The sequence below is a fragment of the Notolepis coatsorum genome (assembly GCF_963971535.1).
Source record: "Notolepis coatsorum genome assembly, chromosome: 7".
Classification (NCBI taxonomy): domain Eukaryota; kingdom Metazoa; phylum Chordata; class Actinopteri; order Aulopiformes; family Paralepididae; genus Notolepis; species Notolepis coatsorum.
Genome location: NC_140171.1, coordinates 112,709,635 through 112,729,114, shown reverse-complemented (window position 1 = coordinate 112,729,114; position 19,480 = coordinate 112,709,635). Strand labels below are relative to the sequence as shown.

General features: G+C 44.3%; 1 protein-coding gene across 1 annotated transcript in view; it reads left to right on the top strand.

The window, feature by feature from the left end:
- The window catches only part of LOC311231720 (SH3 and PX domain-containing protein 2A-like), a gene marked incomplete at its 5' end in the record, with an annotated part of 240,220 nt that overhangs the window by 158,159 nt on the left and 62,581 nt on the right, over window positions 1-19,480 (top strand). The window contains 1 exon segment of the mRNA XM_084318345.1: window positions 5,690-5,734. Within this exon segment, the coding sequence (XP_084174471.1) occupies window positions 5,690-5,734 (45 nt within the window).

The window sequence follows — 19,480 nt, the reverse complement described above, 5'->3', positions numbered from 1 at the left end:
CCAATTTGATTGATTGATTGATTGAAAACTTTATTAACAGATTGCAGAATGGGTACAGTACAGTACAGCTCAATACATACAATTGTTAAGGGGATGCAGACCAGAGAAAGACTTTCGTCTTGTTTACATCAGGGTCCCCCATTTTCAATTCATCGTAACATATATGACATACAGATAGACAGTACTGCTACATCTATACATTTATGACATACCAGATTTGCAAATACAGTACTGTTTGTGATACGAAAAGAGTCCAGAAAAGAAGTATATACATTTGACGTAGAAACTGTACATTGGAGGAGGTTGGGTAGGTGGGGGGGGGGGGTACTGTACATTGGAGGTGGTTGGTGGGTGGGGGGAGGTTGGGTAGGAGTGGGGGGGGGGGGGGGGGGGGGGGGTTGGGTAGGAGGGGTGGGTGGGGGACACTGTACAACTGTACAAGCAACACTGTACATTGGAATATTGACAAGACCATACTTGGTCATTTTTACTGTACATTGGAGGGGGTTGTGTTAGGACATTTACATGGGCCAGTTTCGAATTGCAGTCTCCCGTAGGTGTTTTTTGAGAGTGTTTTTGAAAGTGGGTAGTGATTCACATTCCTTTACAGCTTTGGGTAGTGCGTTCCACATTGATGTGGCATAATTGCGAAACGTGTTTAGTCCCTTGTTTGAGCCGAATCTGGGTTTAACATGATTTGTGGAGCTCCCTCTGGTGTTGTGATCGTGGTATTCACTGACCTTTGGGAAGTATTTTGACATGTACATGGGTACCTTGGTCGTGTAGTGTATCTTGTAGACCAGGCCCATTGCAAGTTGCTGTACTCTGTCGTCTACTCTAAGCCATCCTAGGTTGTCAAAGTGGGCAGGGGTGAGGTGGGTTCTAGGAGTAAGGTCAAGCAGTAGTAAGTGGCAGAGGCCTCCAGGTGCTGCAGGATGGTGTGTAAACACATAGATACAGCATCCCCTACAGACCTGTTGGGCTGATAAGCAAACTGATACATGTCTAATTTAACAATACTAGATAAATGATAAACTGTTGTTTATTAGTTATCACATCACCGCGGCAACCCTAGTACCAGGTACTCTCTGGTGCCTGTTCATTACCATAGTGAACCTCATATTGTCGTTGCCGTACCTGCATTAAAAAAAGATTTCCCCAGCAAATCTCAATTAGTTACATCAATATTGTCAGAACACTCTTATGTTTCAGGTTACATATTTAATGTTCACTATTTCCCAATAGGCCACCATTGTGTCGGATAGAGTAGTGAGACTGATTTCTGGCCAGAGCAGCCATCTTGGTTTGCCAAATAGCGAACATGGGAAAGACTTCACCTATAAGTATATAACCCTGCTTAGCTACACAATGTTGTTGAAGCTGAAAAAAGTATTATGTTTGTGCGTAGATCACTAGTTTTATCAACTTCTAATATGATTTTCACGTGAGCATTTCCTGGTTGATGATAAGACAATGGTTCTGTTGTGTTACAACAAGTAATAATAATAATACACTTTATTTGTATAGCACCTTTCATACACGAATTGCAGCTCAAAGTGCTTCACAACAGAAAACAGACAGGTACAAAATGAGCACATAATGTGCAGACATATAAAATTAAATCACAGTTTTTCACATGAGGATCTAACATCCGAATAGGCCACCTTGTTTATGGTTTGATTCTATTGCAGTTTAAAAAAAGACAATAATAAAAAAAAAAAAACATCAAATAGAATAGACAGTGACGATTCTCTCCAACCAATCAGTGGTCTGCAGTGTTTTCACATCACCTTTTGGTATGGCCTCAGCTCACTTGGAACCTTGCTGAAGGTGATACACAAAGGTGATACTAAAGAAAAGTAGCAATGGAAAACCAAAAAAAGGCGACTTGAGTCGGTACCATAACCATAACCGTATCCCCATCTATGTCTCCCAACAGCAGTTTCATGCTCAGGCTGATTAGTTTAAACACACATTCAACTATTCTGTTGTTGTTCTTTTCCTCACCAATACACAATAAACAGCAGTGACAGCACACACGTCACAGTGATCCAGCTGGCACAGTTCCACACGTTGCCTTGAGCTATAGCCAAGAGCAAAGTACAGTAATTAGTACCAGGGGAAAGATTTAGAGGGTGTTGCAGGACGATGTTTTTGAGGCCTGCTGCTTGTTCATGTGCGAAGTCCCCCCCCCCCCCTTCACCTCCATGTACTGAAAATAAACAGGTGGGTTGGAGTTGGGTGTGTGGATGCTCCGTCAGTGGGCGGAGGTGACAGAATGGTTGGAGCTGCTCCAAGGTAGAGTAGTGGATGATAGAATGGATACGGGTGGAGTTGGGAGAATGAGATTCCGTGGGGTTGGGGGACCCCCGCAGTTGCTGGGTTGGGCTTGGGCTAGGCTGGCTCGGTCCAGGCCTGTTATTAAAAGCCAACTCCCACAGAGCTGGTTTTAGGTCATCCCTGCTTGTTCTCAGTTGGCTGCCCAGCCCCCCCCCCCCCCCCCCCCCCGCTCCTTGGTTCCAATCTTTCTTCATGTTGTTATGATTGCTCCTCCTCACACACTGGCCTGCGTCACGGACGGTGTTCCAGCTCTGGCGTTGGGCTCGCTCCCAGATGCAGGAGATTTCTCTCCCGAGTGTTCCAGAGAAGAGAGGGATGTTTTCTCCCGAGTGTTCCAGAGAAAGAGGGATGTTTTCTCCCGAGTGTTCCAGAGAGGAGAGGGATGTTTTCTCCCGAGTGTTCCAGAGAGGAGAGGAATGTTTTCTCCCGAGTGTTCTAGGGAAAAGAGGGATATTTTTGACTGGAAACTTCAAAGCAAAACATCTCCCGTCTACCAAAAAACGCCCTATCCCTTCCCGTCATAAACTACAAACCAATGTCGTGTGTTGAAACAAAATTTGATCATGAAATCCCCCTTCTCTCCGACCAAACCTAATCATCTGCACCCCTCTGCCTTGGTTACCACCCCCTAGTGGTCTCCCATGCATGCAGTGTCATTTCCTGATAGGAGGCTGAGATGTTTGCGGAACGAGATTTAGGGAGGTTGTGGGGGGGGGGGGGGGTTGGTTCAAGGAGGAGGGCTTTTAAAGGAGACCCACACCCTCCTCAAACATTCCAGGAGGGAGAGAGGGAGAGTTGAGAAAGTGCAGGGTGTGGAGGGATGAGGGGAAGGGGGGCTTGTGGGAGAGTATGGAAGTGAATGGGGGGGGGTCTGAAAGAGAGAAACGTGGGTTAGGGCTGGGTATCGAAATTGGATACTTCCATGGTATCGATCGAATTTCTTTAATGCTAATAGTATCGAAAAATGCTGTCGTATCGACATTTGGCATTGAATGACACCATGTTCCAAGATACATTCAACTACAAATATAAAATCATCCAACATGTAACAACGCCTCCTGATTGGCTCACACATCAGCACGATACCCAGCCCTTTGGTTTTGATAGGGGGGGTGATGGAGATAGAGGGATGATGGAGATAGAGGGGTGATGGAGATAGAGGGGTGATGGAGATAGAGGGGGAGATATACTGTAGATAGAGGGGGAGATAGAGATAGAGGGATGATGGAGATAGAGGGGTGATGGAGATAGAGGGGTGATGGAGATAGAGGGGGAGATAGAGATAGAGTGTTGATGGAGATAGAGGAGTGATGGAGATAGAGGAGTGATGGAGATAGAGGGATGATGGAGATAGAGGGATGATGGAGATAGAGGGGTGATGGAGATAGAGGGGGAGATAGAGATAGAGTGTTGATGGAGATAGAGGAGTGATGGAGATAGAGGGGTGATGGAGATAGAGGAGTGATGGAGATAGAGGTTGATGGAGATAGAGGGGTGATGGAGATAGAGGGCAATGGAGATAGAGGGCGATGGAGATAGAGGGGTGATGGAGATGGAGGGGTGATGGAGATAGAGGGGAGGGGGGTGATACAGATAGAGGGGTGATGGAGATAGAGGGGTGATGGAGATAGAGGGGTGATGGAGATAGAGGGGAGGGGGGTGATACAGATAGAGGGGTGATGGAGATAGAGGGGAGGGGGTGATACAGATAGAGGGGTGATGGAGATAGAGGGGAGGGGGGTGATGGAGATAGAGGGGTGATGGAGATAGAGGGGTGATTGAGATAGAGGGGTGATGGAGATAGAGGTGTGATGGAGATAGAGGGGGAGATAGAGGGGTGATGGAGATAGAGGGGTGATGGAGATAGAGCGTGATGGACGGAGTAAAGATAATGTGTTTACGTGCTGCTTCAGGACATGGGTCACCACAACCTACATGACATGTCTGTGTTGTCGTGCTCCCTGACTTTTAGTGTCTCAGATTCAAAAGGGTCATCATATCATTCCCAGATGGAAAGCACTTTCCATGAGCATTTGAAAAACACATGGTCCTGCCGAACAGGACAAAAACATTTGAGAAAAACATTTGGCTTTGAGATAGGAGTTGGGCAATATCTTTCATTGGGATTATATCACCATGCAATTAGATTTTCTTTTTGATATATATATCATATTCTGTTGTCCATGTGACAAGCAAATATGAACTCACATTTCTTACAAAGAGAACTGAAATATTGTAGGAAATATATATATATTATATTTTTAAATTACAGCTTTGGTTTTGATTATCACACTTTATTACATGGCGTTTTCACATTCGCCGAAATGCTTGCTTGTGATTGGTCAATAGCCCCCCGCAGAGCGCAGCTGTTCGCAATCAAGCCCACTGACACACTGTTTCAGTGCAATTAGACACTGCCGTGCCGGCGATGACAGGGGGCGGAGCGACGAGCGGAGCAGAACACAGCGGAGCCAGAACACAGAGGCTGCCCGCGATAATAATAATCACTTTATTTGGGCTGACAGAGCCACAGAACAACTGCGATTTGTCAAATGAATTAGGTATATTGTTAGTAAGTTAGCCATGTAATAAGCGGGATAATGTATAGCCTACTCGGTCATTGTCGCAAAATAATTGACCTTCACTACGTTTAAAACACCTCGGCGAGGCGCCTCGGTATTTTAAACTCCGTGTCGGTCAATTATTTTGCGACAATGACCTCGTAGCTATACATTATCCCTTACATAATGACCGCTGTGGGACAATAATGACCGCTGTGCGCAGCTGTTCGCAATCAAGCCCACTGACACACACTGTTTCAGTGCAATTAGACACTGCCGGTGTTCTGCTGCCGGCGATGACAGGGGGCGGAGCCAGAACGCAGCCAGAACCAGTGTTGCGAGTCGATGTAAAATGAATTAGGTATATTGTTAGTAAGTTAGCCATGTAATAAGCGGGATAATGTATAGCTATACTCGATCATTGTCGCAAAATAATTGACCTTCACTGACGTTTAAAACACCTCGCCGAGGCGGCTCGGTATTTTAAACTCTGTGTCGGTCAATTATTTTGCGACAATGACCTCGTAGCTATACATTATCCCTTACTTACCACACAGTTCAACAAGACGAGCGAGCAGATGTCGTAATCTATGTTGATTCTAAAAAAAAATATATATATATGGAAATCCATACCATATAATTATTGTGATGTTACTTTTCTTCCACCTCATCCAGCGGCTACCTTGAGATGCTCTCTCTCTCCCGGCATGGTGACGACAAACTCAATAACTATCCTCTTTTCTCTCCTTCTCTCCTCTCCATCCCTCTCTCTCCTCCTCCGCCTGCAGTATGGATGTACGGCTTTACCGACAGCCCAAGGAAAGAGGCCTCAGGTAGCCCTGCGTGTGTTTGTGTGTGCGGACGCACACCAGTTTGACCTGCATGACGCCACCCCCCCCCCCCCCCCCCCCACTGTGTCCGTGTGCCCGACAGCAACACCCGGACCATCTGCTTACTACTTTTCCTCTTTCTTTCTCGTCTTTCCGGTTCAGCTTTCTCTCTCTCTCTCTCGTCGCTTCTCGCTTTGCATGCACCCCCTCACCGCTGTCCCTTGCTGTTCAAAGTCAGTCTCTCACTTTCGGCGGGAGCTGTACTGCGATTTGTCCATCCGTCTCTTAGGGGGCTTGGCCGGCTATATCACACACTCAGGCACGGCACCAGAGGCGGTGCCTGGACAGAATGTGGGGAGTGTAGTGTCTATGTGTGTGGCGCGTCGCCCCGCCCCCTGCCCCACCCCGCTGTAACGTGTCTGGCTGTGTGACGTCAACTTGTCAGCATGAAAGTAACAGCACCAGGATAGCTTAGCAAAGTAGCTTAACAGACGTTGTTGCTTTTAGGATTTTGTCCAAACCCATTTATTATATTTACAAAAAAATATAAACATACGATGCCATATGATGCCTGGTCATACGGTGTTCATTCAATATACACAACTACACAACTGCTGCACGAATCCGCTTCAAGGCCCTTGACCTAGCATACCGTGCGGCAAAGGGAACTGCTCCCGCCTACCTCCGGTCAATGGTCTCTAACTACACACCCTCAAGACCCCTACGCTCTGCATCTTCTGGCCGCCTCAGACCTACTCCTATCCAAGCTCCGGGAGGGTCATCAAAGACAAGTCGCCTATTCTCAGTCCTTGCCCCACAATGGTGGAATGAACTACCCACCCCAGTTAGGACAGCCGAAACACGTCCAATCTTTCGCCGTCGACTAAAGACTCACTTCTTCAACCATTATCTGAATTAAAAAAAAAAAAAAAAAAAAAATCTAACCCTAACTAACCATACTGTCATGCACTTGTCCTAATAAACTAACCTACACTGTAGCACTCAACACTTTGATGAACATTGTTACTCAGCTGATAGAGTTGTGCTCTTCCTGATGGCTTGTCGTACAGAACTTGTAAGTCGCTTTGGATAAAAGCGTCAGCTAAATGACTAAATGTAAATGTAAATGTAGCCACATCGTTACCAGATAACTACGATAACAAGTTGACGCTGCTGTCGGACGTCAGGTGGAACAGGAAGTGGAGAAGTCACTGGCTCAGGTTAAATCAAACCCGCCCTGCCCTGCCACGCGGTCTCTATGTCCCAACCTCACTCAGCTCGTATCTGGAGCATGAAAGATGGTCAGGAGGAAAGGCAGAGAGAGAGAGAGAAAGAGAGAGAGAGAGAGATATGGGGAAGAGGAAAATGAGGTGAAGCCAGTGAAAAGTAAAAGTCTCTTCAATCGTAAATAGACTTCTCCTGTGAAGAAGGTGTTTAAACACACACACACACACTAAAACACACACTTTGACACAAGTAAAAGGCCACACTCGCCCATCTGGTGAACATTTAGTAAACGTTTCTTTGAGCCATTTAATGGTAATTGGGGCAACGCTGAGTTGGAGAATTATAATTTTTTTATATTATTTTGTTTCCTTGCGTTAGCGCTATCGATATGTCAACGTGAGTTTAAAAGAGCAGGAAAGAAAAATGAACAGGCTTGACACGGCGCCAGGAGCGGTATCTGATTCACCATGGTTCCAACCATTACGTAAACGCTGCTTTGTTTCCATAGGAACAACATCCAGAATATCCCGAATAGTTGGCTCTCTGTTTCTATTTCATGATCAAAGTCTGACCTCGGTTGCTCCCGACACACATAGGCATCGTACTCCCTCACTTCTTCTGCCATATGTGCTTAGAGAGAGAGAGAGAGAGAGAGAGAGAGAGAGAGAGAGAGAGAGAGAGAGAGAGAGAGAGAGAGAGAGGGGATAGAGGGAGAGAGGGAGAGGGAGAGAGAGGAATAGCTAGCCTTCAATGGGGAGTGGGGGCTAATAGCATTTCCTGGGGTTATTTTTCCATTTGTTTATCATGTAGACAGATACACCCTTATGTTTTAGTCGCTGCAGAAATGGTCTACATACAAAATGCATGCTTTTGCAGGTGCTTCCTTTCCTCGCGAATGGACCAACCGCTGTGATTGGAGGATCAAGAAAAGAGGGCAGGGTTAGGTCCATTGAAAATATTGCAACGCCACTGTATAGAGAAACAGCACTCAAGTTGTACTCAAGCTTTAATTGACTTGGCTTTGGTTAGCCTTGTGTTAATCTGATCGTTTGGCCTTCGAACTCTCTTTGTTCATTGTCTTTGTCCCCCCAAAAAAAGTACACATGATTCATTAGACAGACATGTGTCGCAGGATTGTGAAATAATCCAACGTTAAGTCCCATTCAAGGCTCAAATCGTAATTCTGTTAATAGGCTTAAGAGCGAGGGAGGAGATGCTGTCAAAAGCCCATGTGACATATTTCACTGCAGAGAGGCGCTAATGTCTTGGATGCAGCCCTGATGAGTGATTGGGGGAGATGGGAGAAGTTAGCAGACACTGCAACATCCGTATCTCTCCTTCTTAGGTAATTGGCAAGCGTTCATGTCTTTATTCATCAGGGACTATTTGTAATTCCCTTGTATTGTGTCGGCATCAGTGGCTGTTTCATTTATGCACGAGGAATATTCTCTTAGCAGTAAATCAAGACACCATATTGAGCGTTTCATTGTATTGTGTGTGTTTGTGTGTGTGTGTGTGTGTGTGTGTGTGTGTGTGTGTGTGTGTGTGTGTGTGTGCACGCACACGTGCATGTGTGTGTCTGTGTGCATGCGAGTGTGAGTGTGTGTGCATGCATGCATGCATGCATGTATGTATGTATATATGCAGTATTGGGGAGTATTTAACTACATGTAGTTTATAATCTTTCAGTAGTTGGATGGTAGTTTAACTACATTCAAATCGCATTTGCTTTTTCAGTAGTTAACTACTTTGGGGCCATGTAGTTTATGTCATTATTTAATTAATTACAATTACGTTAATTACAAACAACATATTTCCCTAGGAATGATAATTTTCCTGATTCCACCTCAACAACTCACTGTCCCCATCCTAAAACAGTCTTTTGGGTAGGTATGCCCATGTGAGGTTTTGCATAAATTATCAGACTTAAAGTCTGGGTAAAACAAATGTACATTATACATTATGTGAGGAAATAGTTGTTGAAAACATATGAAAAGACTGAACTATGTAGTAGTCTACTGAATTGTGGAGTTTTTCTCCATTTTTGTGTTCAGGATTTATTGGGCGGGCCTGAAATCACGGCTCGTGACCCACGAGCCATCCTTAGCATAACCCCCCCCCTAACATTAAAACTAGAGCGCATTAGCATGTTAGCTAATGTTACCCGTTTCATGTATGTGAATGGAAAATGCTAACAAGATTAGCCCATACCCCGGGATGTATAGTTAAATAAAAACACAGATTTGGGTGGTCTAACCTAGTTTGCTAGTCAATTAGTCAAGCTTTTGATAAGGTCCATTTGATAAATTTGGTAGTTTATAGCAAAACATTTTAGTGATCGAATGGAAAAATTAAACTTGAGCTGAAAGGGAGCTGTCAATCAGGCTTGATCTGACCGCGCCCCCACAATCCTGAGAAAATGGAAAATGTTTTTGAGCTGGGTTTTATAATAGTTATTAACATTTGGTTGGTGGTTAATAACAAATTTTTCTGTGGTGTGACGAACTCGGAACACATATTTATTATCGCTTTCCCCCCGACTTTAATACAAAAGATACGCAGAGATGTTTATATTCAAACCTTTGCTATGCAGGTGCTCATCTCTGAAGCTGGGCGGCACAACAGAAAAAAAATTTACACCTCGTCTTCTAGCACATTCCCACTCGTTGTCAGGTTTGTTTCCTGAGGACGTTTTGGGCAATAGCATTTTCAAAGGAAAGGATATGTCTCCCTGATCCCCTTTAAAACACACTTGCCTTTCATTGTAAAGAGTTGGCCTGGCCAGTGGATTTCCTTCAGTTGACAGATCATCTGTCACACAGATGTCATAATAGAGCGGATGCAACAAGATACCAATAATCTTTCATCCATGTGTGTGTTTCAAATGTTTAAAACTTTTGTGCGGTAGTTCATCATGGAACACCATCTGACACTCATGCAGTCTGCCATAGAATATACTGTAGATTAGATTTGATTAAAATATATGGTCATTATGCTGCACAAGTACAGTACAATGAAAACAAGTTTGTCATCCATCCAGAGTGTAACAGTAAAGTGCAATTGTAATATACAATGTACAGGTGATTAAACTGGGTATAAAATATATAAATTCGTACTACTGTGTATAGTCCTAATCGGATGTATGTACAGAGTTGTAGTATCAATACAGTGAAAGGACATTGATAGGTGAGACGAATAGGCAATATAGCTCATTATTCAATTAACAACTCCCATTCAGCCAGCAATCAGATATAAGCAGGTCATAATCACTCTCATGACAGACTCAAAGACATGGAGAAATCCAATCCACTTTATTTAGCACATTTAAAAACAACAAAGTTGACCAAAGTGCTGTGCAAGTCAATCAACAAACATAACACAGAGATTAAAAAAAGCACACAACAAAGCATATACAATATGTCATATTCAAACCTTTATTTATTCTCGAAAAGGACGATTGAGGTCACCCTAATTTTCAATGTCGTCGAGCCTTACATTTCAATGCATAAATTTTTTACAATATAATAATAATAATAATAATAATAATAATAATAATAATAATAATAATAATAATAATAATAATAATAATAATAATAATAATAATAATAATAATAATAATAATAAATAATAATAACTCTATCTATATAGCACCTTTCACACATGTACCACATAAAAAGGCAGGTCTCTCAAGCTGTGTCAAAACCCAAAGCCAAAGAAAATAAATGTGTTTTGAGGCGTGAAATGGACACATTTCCTCACTGACAAATGCAAAGAAAAACACAATTTGGGCAGGTGACCGCAGTGGCCTCAGTTGAACACATTTGGGCATGGGTGTCAAAGGTCACGGGTGTCAAGCTGGCCTCTCCAGCTGCCCGTCCTGGATGCGTGAATATTAAAGGCAACCAACTTGTGTTCAGCTTTTCGTTCAGCGTTTCTCTGATTGGCCACACGGCCAATCAATCAATCCACTAGCACACGCCCTTGCGGCAAGAGAGACGCGGCAGGAGCGCTGGTCGAACCAGCGGTGTTCTGTTGTGTGACTGTACTACAGCGGTGTTCTGTTGTGTGACTGTACTAAACTCTTCCACCACATGACCGACATTTGACATACAGTACACCTCCTATCTATGTTGGGATTATGTTTGGTCATGACAAAACAATAAAAATCGCTACTGTTAGTAATGCTGCCACCACCCACTTCAATGACAGAGCTCTCATATTTGCGAATGCATAAACTATATCTTAAATGATGGCGATGTGTCTAATATGGCTGTCGCGAAGTCATTGATAAGCGACAGCCATATTAGACACATAGCCATAATTTAAGATATAGTTTATGCATTCGCAAAATATGAGAGCGCGCCGCTGTCATTGAAGGGCTTCCTACAACAGAGCACCGCCGCTGCTGCTGCTGAAGCTGTATCAAGCCGGCGGCGGCGCACGGAAGCCGGGGATAAACCACCGCGTCGCCCCGCTGGCGCTTCAGGCTCAGCAGCCTCCACAGGCGAAATAACATATAACGTTACAGTTCCACACTGATGTACAGTGAGTGTCTAATATGGCTGTCGCGAAGTCATGCCTCTCCCTCTGAAAGCCCATCCACGCTGTGTATCATAGAGACATAGAGCACTGGGTTTTATCACTGGAGATATATTTCTCACTCACCATTGTATTTTGCGCCATCTGACAATATCATAATGATGTGTTTTCTATATTATATCCACAATCATTCATCTAAAAAATTGTATGGGCTTTGATTAAACATGTAACCTACACCTACTGTAACTTACTGTACCTCTGCTTCCTACAGCACAGCAGGTAATGGCGTTAATAACGTTACGCTTTCTAGTTCAGCGCATTTCATAACTGTATGGGCTTTGTTTATACACGAGTGAAACAGCAGCCCAACACAAGTGTGTTGGAACAGCAGCCCATGGTACACAAGTTGGTTGCCCGCGCTGCCGCTCGCTTGCGCTCCTTGGATTTCATTTGGGACGTGGGACGACTGCACTTGCCTGCGCGTGGGGCCAATCAGAGAAAAGCCGAACACAAGTTGGTTGCCTTTAATATTCACGCGTCCTCTGGATGAGTTGGTACTAACAAGAGAATGACAGCAGATCTGAGATAGAACGCGGTGGTGTAAACGTCCCCTGTATTGTTAACCTTAACACATTCGGGGCCATTTGGATCCGTCTAATCTCACTCTATAAGGCCAGCATATCATAATAAGGTTTCATTGTGCGTGAGGCTGTTTGTAGAGCTAAATCTATACTTTATAGTATTGCTATCTGTCCATTCTCATTGTCAATTGACACTAAACTGTCCATTCAAAATGGCTTAAAGAATAATTTTTTTCATCAATACGTTCCCATTTTATAGCGTCTTGAATATAAGCGTTATATGGGATTGGTCTGGTATATGTCCTGCAAAACGAGATACAGGCTGCTAAGCTAATAACGTTAAATCGAATGGCGTTTCGGCCTTACAGAAGCTAGAGCTAAAAATCTAAATGCATATGATGGATATAATGTTCCACCATGAATGCATGAAAGGGGGGGGGGGGGGGGGGGGCGGTTGACGTCGTTTCTGATTATTGATTACCAATAACGGCGTTAGCCTCAGTAGCCACATTCGCTGATCGCCTGGTTGGCTATGATAACAAGGCCTGATCAGCGTGTAATTTACGTGAAAAAGATCTTACCTGTGGCCGGTTGGACTGCAAAAAGGATTTCCCAGTTATCGATTGCCATCTGGTAGATCGATATGTCCATTGGCTGATGATATATTCCATTACTGCATACTGAATTCAGCGCCCCAAAACATATTCCATGCTACATGCTACACGCATAGATTCACCCTAACAGGAAAGTCCATTCGAGATCCAAAAAAATAAAACACCTTTCTGCCACAGGGAACACTGCATTATCGAGACAGCGCCCCTACGAGGATCTGGCCGGTAATGCACTTTTCCGAATTCCAAGAGTAGGGTAAATCTGCAGTGCCACTCGGTGACATTGAGTAGGTTATTAAAATGGAATAAAAGCCAAAACAACCTTGCCACGGACATGTCCGTGGTTGGCCCTCTACCGTTGGATCCGAAACACGGACATGTCCGTGCTGCGTCTATACTTTCTGTAGCCGCATTTCTGCAGGACGCTCTCTGATTGGCCACTGACTGACGCTCTCTGATTGGCCACTGACATGTTTGCCCAATCGCGTGACGAGCTGTGTCTTTTACCCATTTCCGCGTCGAACAGCCTGCAAACTACCTGGCGTTCTATCGCCATGCTCTAAGACAAACTTTAACCTTAACCAACTTCGAAAGAGTGCCTAAGCTTAACCGTCGAAAGAACTTGCCGTCACGCTCTAAGACAAACTCTAACCTTAACCTACTTCGAAAGAGTGCCTAAGCCTAACCAGTGTAGAAACTGACGTCGGCCAATCAGAGAGCGTCCTGCAGAAATGCGGCTACGGAAAGTATAGACGCGTCCGTGCTTGGCCGGGAATGTGTTAATGATGGACCACATCACAACAGACGCAATAAGCAAACACAGATTAGAATATAATATCAATATAGACCAATGCCACTGATCCTGATTTCAATTATATAATGAATAATACCATATACCATGCGTAAATATTAAACTGGGTATAAATAATAATAGCAAACCAAACAATATGGAAAATGGTCACACACACACACACACACACACACACACACACACACACACACACACACACACACACACACACACACACACACAAACACACACACACACACACACACACACACACACACACACACACACACACACACACACACACACACACACACACACACACACACACACACTTTATTATCTCAATTCTGCTGTTGCTCGTGTGTAACCATATGAGATTCCAGACTCAGATTGTGATAATTTCCTGTGATGTAGTTTGGATGTACAGTCGTTTAACTACTTTTTAAAAGTTGTTTATGTTTAATGATGATTTGAGTAAAACCACTTCTCATTGTGAAGCAGCTAGTCGTTTGGTAATTTCTCCCCCCAAAACACTGTACTGTACTGTACGTACACCTGTCTGTCCTAAGTGACCTTCCACCTTGTGTCCGCGGTACATACCTCGTTGTGCCTTGACTGCGAATCAGCAGCTCTCTGGGTGCTGGCTATAGTCTCTGCCTGCCTGCCATATAGCAGAGAGCTGTCGTTTTAAAGACCGGACCAGGTGGGATCCCCTCTCGCTGTCATCTGCCCGCTGCATGTCCTCTCTCCGCTTTCACCATGTCTCTCCACTGTCCTCCCTCCTGTCTTTATTTACATGTTTCCTCCACTAAATTTCCACAAGAACTCGCAGAATGCGTGTCCAGGTTTGCATTCCGCTAATCCCTGCCTCAGCGAGTCTATAAAAACACAGCCGCGCTGCCAGTGTTTCCGAGTTTCCCCCCCCCATGCTGACTTTTTGGAGATGCTAGTGGAAAGACACATAAACAAAGCTGCTGTCATCGAGAGGCAGGTTGACGGTGACGTGTTGTTATTTTGTGAGAGATGAATCGTCTCCTTCTCCGCTCAGCCGCACGAGTGACAGTATATTGGCGTGCGTTTCGCTGACAGTCACTGGGGTTTGACTGTGATTCGATGTAATGTAGAACACCACCTATTTCAAGAATTATTTCATGTTATTCCTGTGTTGCCCCAGGACAGTTAAAGGGGCATTCTGCCCCCCAAAAAAACGATGCTGATTTATTTTGCACATAATCCCCCCCCCCCCCCCCCTAACATGAGTTTGACAGAAATAACTTGATTGACAGAAAAGTCAATCAAATAAACAATTGGAATTAATTAAAACAACTACTTACGTATCGAAATTTCAAATGACATCACTGGTGGCCTTATTCAATCTCAAGAACTCTCAAAATTGCTTTAGTTTAGCCATTGCTCCTGTTAACAGAGCTGTACTCATTCTTAAATTTTTTTTTTGTATCTATTTTTTTCCGATTTTTCTCTGTTTTCTCCCCGTCCCAATTTAGTCGTTGTGCCAATTCCCCCCCCTCCCCTACCTGGTTGTTGTGCGCATGTTCTCCTACTGGTCGGTACAAGGGAACCCTGAAGTATCCGCACGCTTCCTCCGACACGTGGCTCTCTTCTCACCTGGCAGCGAGGGCTCTCATTGGTGAAGTGTAACGCGCGGGAGGTCACGCTGCCTTCCTCAAGTCCTGCCTCCGCTGAGCAAGCGCCCAGACCTGACCTGTAAGCGTCGCTGTCCACAACGCCAGTTTCCCACCCATGGCTTCCCTCCCCCTAACCCAGCCAAACGAGTTAGTATAGCGATCAGCCCAAGCCAAGGCAATGCTGACTCCGGGAGTCGAGACCGCAGCCTCTTGCATTGGTGACGAGTGCAATCTCCGCTACGCCACCTGACCGCCAGCTGTACTCATTCTTGATAGTTAACATGAACTGGTGATTCACATTATGAATTGGTGATTGATTTACTATAAATAATTGTCTAACTCTGCCGATATTTGGGCAAAAGATGAGCTGTAAAAAGTGTGGCAATCATCAGTCCGATCTACAGGAGGACATAGACTAGATTCAATATCACGACAATAGACTGCCTGTGGGCTAAACGGGACAGTTCTCGTTTTGCTTTTAGGACGGCCTTTCACTAGGAGTGTAGCGATTCACTCAGCTCGCTGCACGATACTGGGCTCACAATTAGATTCTCTCGTGATTATAATCTTTTTTTTGGGTCTCTGCTGGGACAGAGAGGTATGCTTTGGCCAGGGGGGGGAAAGCATTTTTAAAATTTAGCATTTTCTTTCCGCAACTCGAGAGGACGAGTGAAGTAGAGGTTTCTTTGCCGTCAGTTGTAGCCTCTGCCCCGCTGTTGGGTCATGTGGCCACTGAGTTCAGTGAAGGAAGAAGATCTCCCAGCGCTGTCATCTTGAGAGGAGATTGTTGTTCTGTGTCTGTCGGACCACCAGGCTCTCCTGCTGTGTGTGTGGGGCTGGTGGTACCTGTTTCATTCACAGTGACATGGGTCTGGTAATAGGAAAGGTAGAAAAAACGAAATATAGGGTCTCATCTTGTTTTAACAAAAGCAACAGAGGCTACACACACACACACACACATGCACACACACACGCTTAAGGCCTCTACATGCTACAGCAACTTCAAAGCAACTTCAACACAACATCAGCGCGATTTCAACGCGGTTGTTGCAGAGGGTCTTGTAGACTGTGTTGCGAGGATGTTGCATACCTGTCTCCAAAATCTAATCTAAACAACCGTTGCGTTGATATTGCGTAGCAGTGATTGGTTGGTTAGCGAATGGGGGCGGGGCTGTCATAGAATAATATTGGTCCCGCAGAGAATACCATCCTCCATTGTTGTAGCCAGCCAGCGTTGATGCTAAATAATTAGCGTCACATAGCTGGCCTTTTTCTGAAAACCCAAGCACATATTGTTCCATAGCATACGCCTTCAGTTGATCATGACAAATCCTCTCTTACCTTGACGATTAAAAAGCCTCCATACTTTAGTAAATAAAGCTGTAGCCAGCCAGCTAGCATTGGTGCTATTCAAAATGATATCCACATTAGCTACATAGCTAACCAACTAAATACAATGGTATCCTGAGGTAACGTTAAATACAACGTTTGCTAGTCGAAATGACTGGACACACACAGGGACAAGTTAAACATCAATCAATTAATTTATTCCAACAGGTAGTTTGAGCTGCATGTGAGCCGAGGTCTTTCTCTCCTCTCCGTTGGAAACTAATGACGTTACGTTAGCTCGAAAAGCACAGAAACGGGCGACAGAAGTTAAGCTGCTAGCAACAGACACTATAACACTTCCGGTCGGGGGATTTCAAAATAAAAGAGCGACGTCTAAAAGCACCGGAAATACGTTTATTTTGTACATTATCTAACGTTAACACGAACCTAAACTAACTTTAGTTAAACTAACTTTGCGCGTCGATGTTGCAGAAGCATAAAGGCAGAGTGTCTGCAACACCGTTGCTTTGTCGATGTTGTCTTGCAGTTGCTTTGAAGTTTCTGTAGCATGCAGAGGCCTTTACACACACCTGATCATGCTGCAACTGCATGGCTTCAGAAGTTCAGCCTGTGGAAAACCTCTGTGTGCTGCGTTGTCTATGTGGGCAGAGTTCCAAATCTAGGCTCTCCAGCAGATAGTTGTGTTCCCCTGTGTATCTGTCTGAGAGGTCTTTCAGTACGTCTCTCTTCATGTATCTGCACTGGTCAGCTCTCCATCCCCCGAACCAGACTGCGGACCTTCGGGGACAGAGCTTTCAGTGTGGCAGCTCCCACTCTCTGGAACTCCCTCCCCACAGAACTCTGCAACGCCCCAACTCTGGACTCATTCAAAAAACTGCTCAAAACCCACCTCTTCAACTTGGCCTTTAACCCCTAATTTCTCACTTTGTATGTTGTGTCTGTCCACTATGTTTCCCCCCCCTATGTAAAGCGACCTTGGGTCTTTTGAAAGGCGCTATATAAAATGAAGCTATTGTTATTATCTGTCTGAGAGGTCTTTCAGTACGTCTCTCTTCATGTATCTGTCTGAGAGGTCTTTCAGTACGTCTCTCTTCATGCTGGCCAGGGTGGAGGAGTCTTCCTTCCGTGTCACAACATCCATGATTAGTTTGCGCAACGGAAGCTCCAGCAGCAGGCGAACACGGCATTGGCTGTGGAACTTTGGTGGAAGAAGGCTGCTAGTTGCCTCGCTCGACCAAGCAAACGACAGGCAGGGGTACACTCAGGCCCGCTTGGGCACTAGCCTGGCCTCTCTCGTTGCTACATCCATGTTGCGCGTGTCAACTGTAATGACAGCAATGCCGCGATTAGCCTTTTTTAAGCTCCTGCTCCTAAATAGGCAATTTCAACACCTCAGCTACAGTATGTTGACTCCAGCGTGTTCACCTTCATCTCCTGCCACACCGCGTTGTTGCATCTGATTACTTACTTCCACACTCGCCCCCACAGAATGCTGCTGAGTCAAAATGTGATAGTATAACATTGATCGCGCCCTCTGCTATTCAAACAATAAAATGTTACAAGAACCACCATAATAATCCAGCTGGGGTCTAAATTACTTTCAGCATAGAGATTGTCATTGGTATATTATATCATTCAATTTGATATGAGTTATTTTGAGTTAATTCAGAGGAAGATGGAACTCAGGGTTTGCATAATGCATGTTTTGTGGTGGTGGTGTTGCTTAGAGCATTTATCTACTTAACTCGTTCAGCGCCAGCCGCTTCTAGCTATCCTTGTACTAACTGCGCCACCGCTTTAAGAGATAGGGATTTGCACTGTGCGTCGCAGTGTTTGCAGGGCTATATCTATATTCTATATTATAGCTGTGGAGACAATACTATGGTTCATTTGACATTAACTATCCATCGTTCAACATGTGAAAAGAATATTTTTTTTCATGTATACGTTTGCGAGTTCATGTATACGTTCATTGTATAGTTTCAGAGTGATCCTGGCTAATTCCTGGTAACTGCTATGGAGCGATATGTGAATTTAGCTAAAAGCGTTGGCGTTGCTCGCCTGGACACGCTACTATTTCCAAATCAAAGGTATATAATAGGTATTATGTTTCATCATGAATGAATAAAAGGGGGGGGGGGGGGGTCGTTTTTTTATGCTTTGATCGTCAGCAACGGCATACATTTTGGAGTACGTTAAATATGATCGTTGCGATCGATGTGAAATCATTGTTGGATCAAAGTAGGATTGATGTCATATAGTCCTTACCTTTACTAGGAGGTATCCCAAAAAGAATATTCCAATTGTCTGATCGCGATTTCCAGTATTGATGTCGATCGGGTCCCTGACATGAAGTGGCACAAGATATGCCTGAAATGTGTCTGAATGCGTTTTGAAGTGGTCGGATGAAGCGATTTACTTGGCTTGATCTAAATTATCTGCCCAGACGAAATTAGATGTGACACACAGTGTGAAATAAGGTTTCAAAGGGTGGGCGATAGGCTACTGCCACCTAGCAGGATGCGGCCGGTATTGCACTCTAGGGATCTCAGAATGATTTCCTATGGTAACACAGAGGTCCGTGACATTGCATAGAATAAAAAAAATTAATAAAAGAAAAAAAAATGAAAACCCGACTATACTCGGGTATGGCGCTCAACTGCTGGCGAGATAACCGACTACCATCGGGTCTAGCGCTGAATGAGTGTTAAGCTTTTGTGAATGAGCAAAAACAACAAAAAAAAGGACTTGATGATGAGGTACTGTAGTAGCCTATGTTAGCCTACTTAGACTGTAAAGGTTCTGCAAAGTAGGATTGAGGCTGATCATCAACAGTTATGTATAGCCTATTAATTTACGTCTTAACCTATTACCAATAGAACATTAATGCATGATGTTTTTGTTTTTATCGTATTTTTCACACGTGAAACGAACATTAACAACCCCCCGAAAAAAATAATTGGTAGCGGCCACCTCTGGACAAACTCATTCAGCCCTAGAAAGGT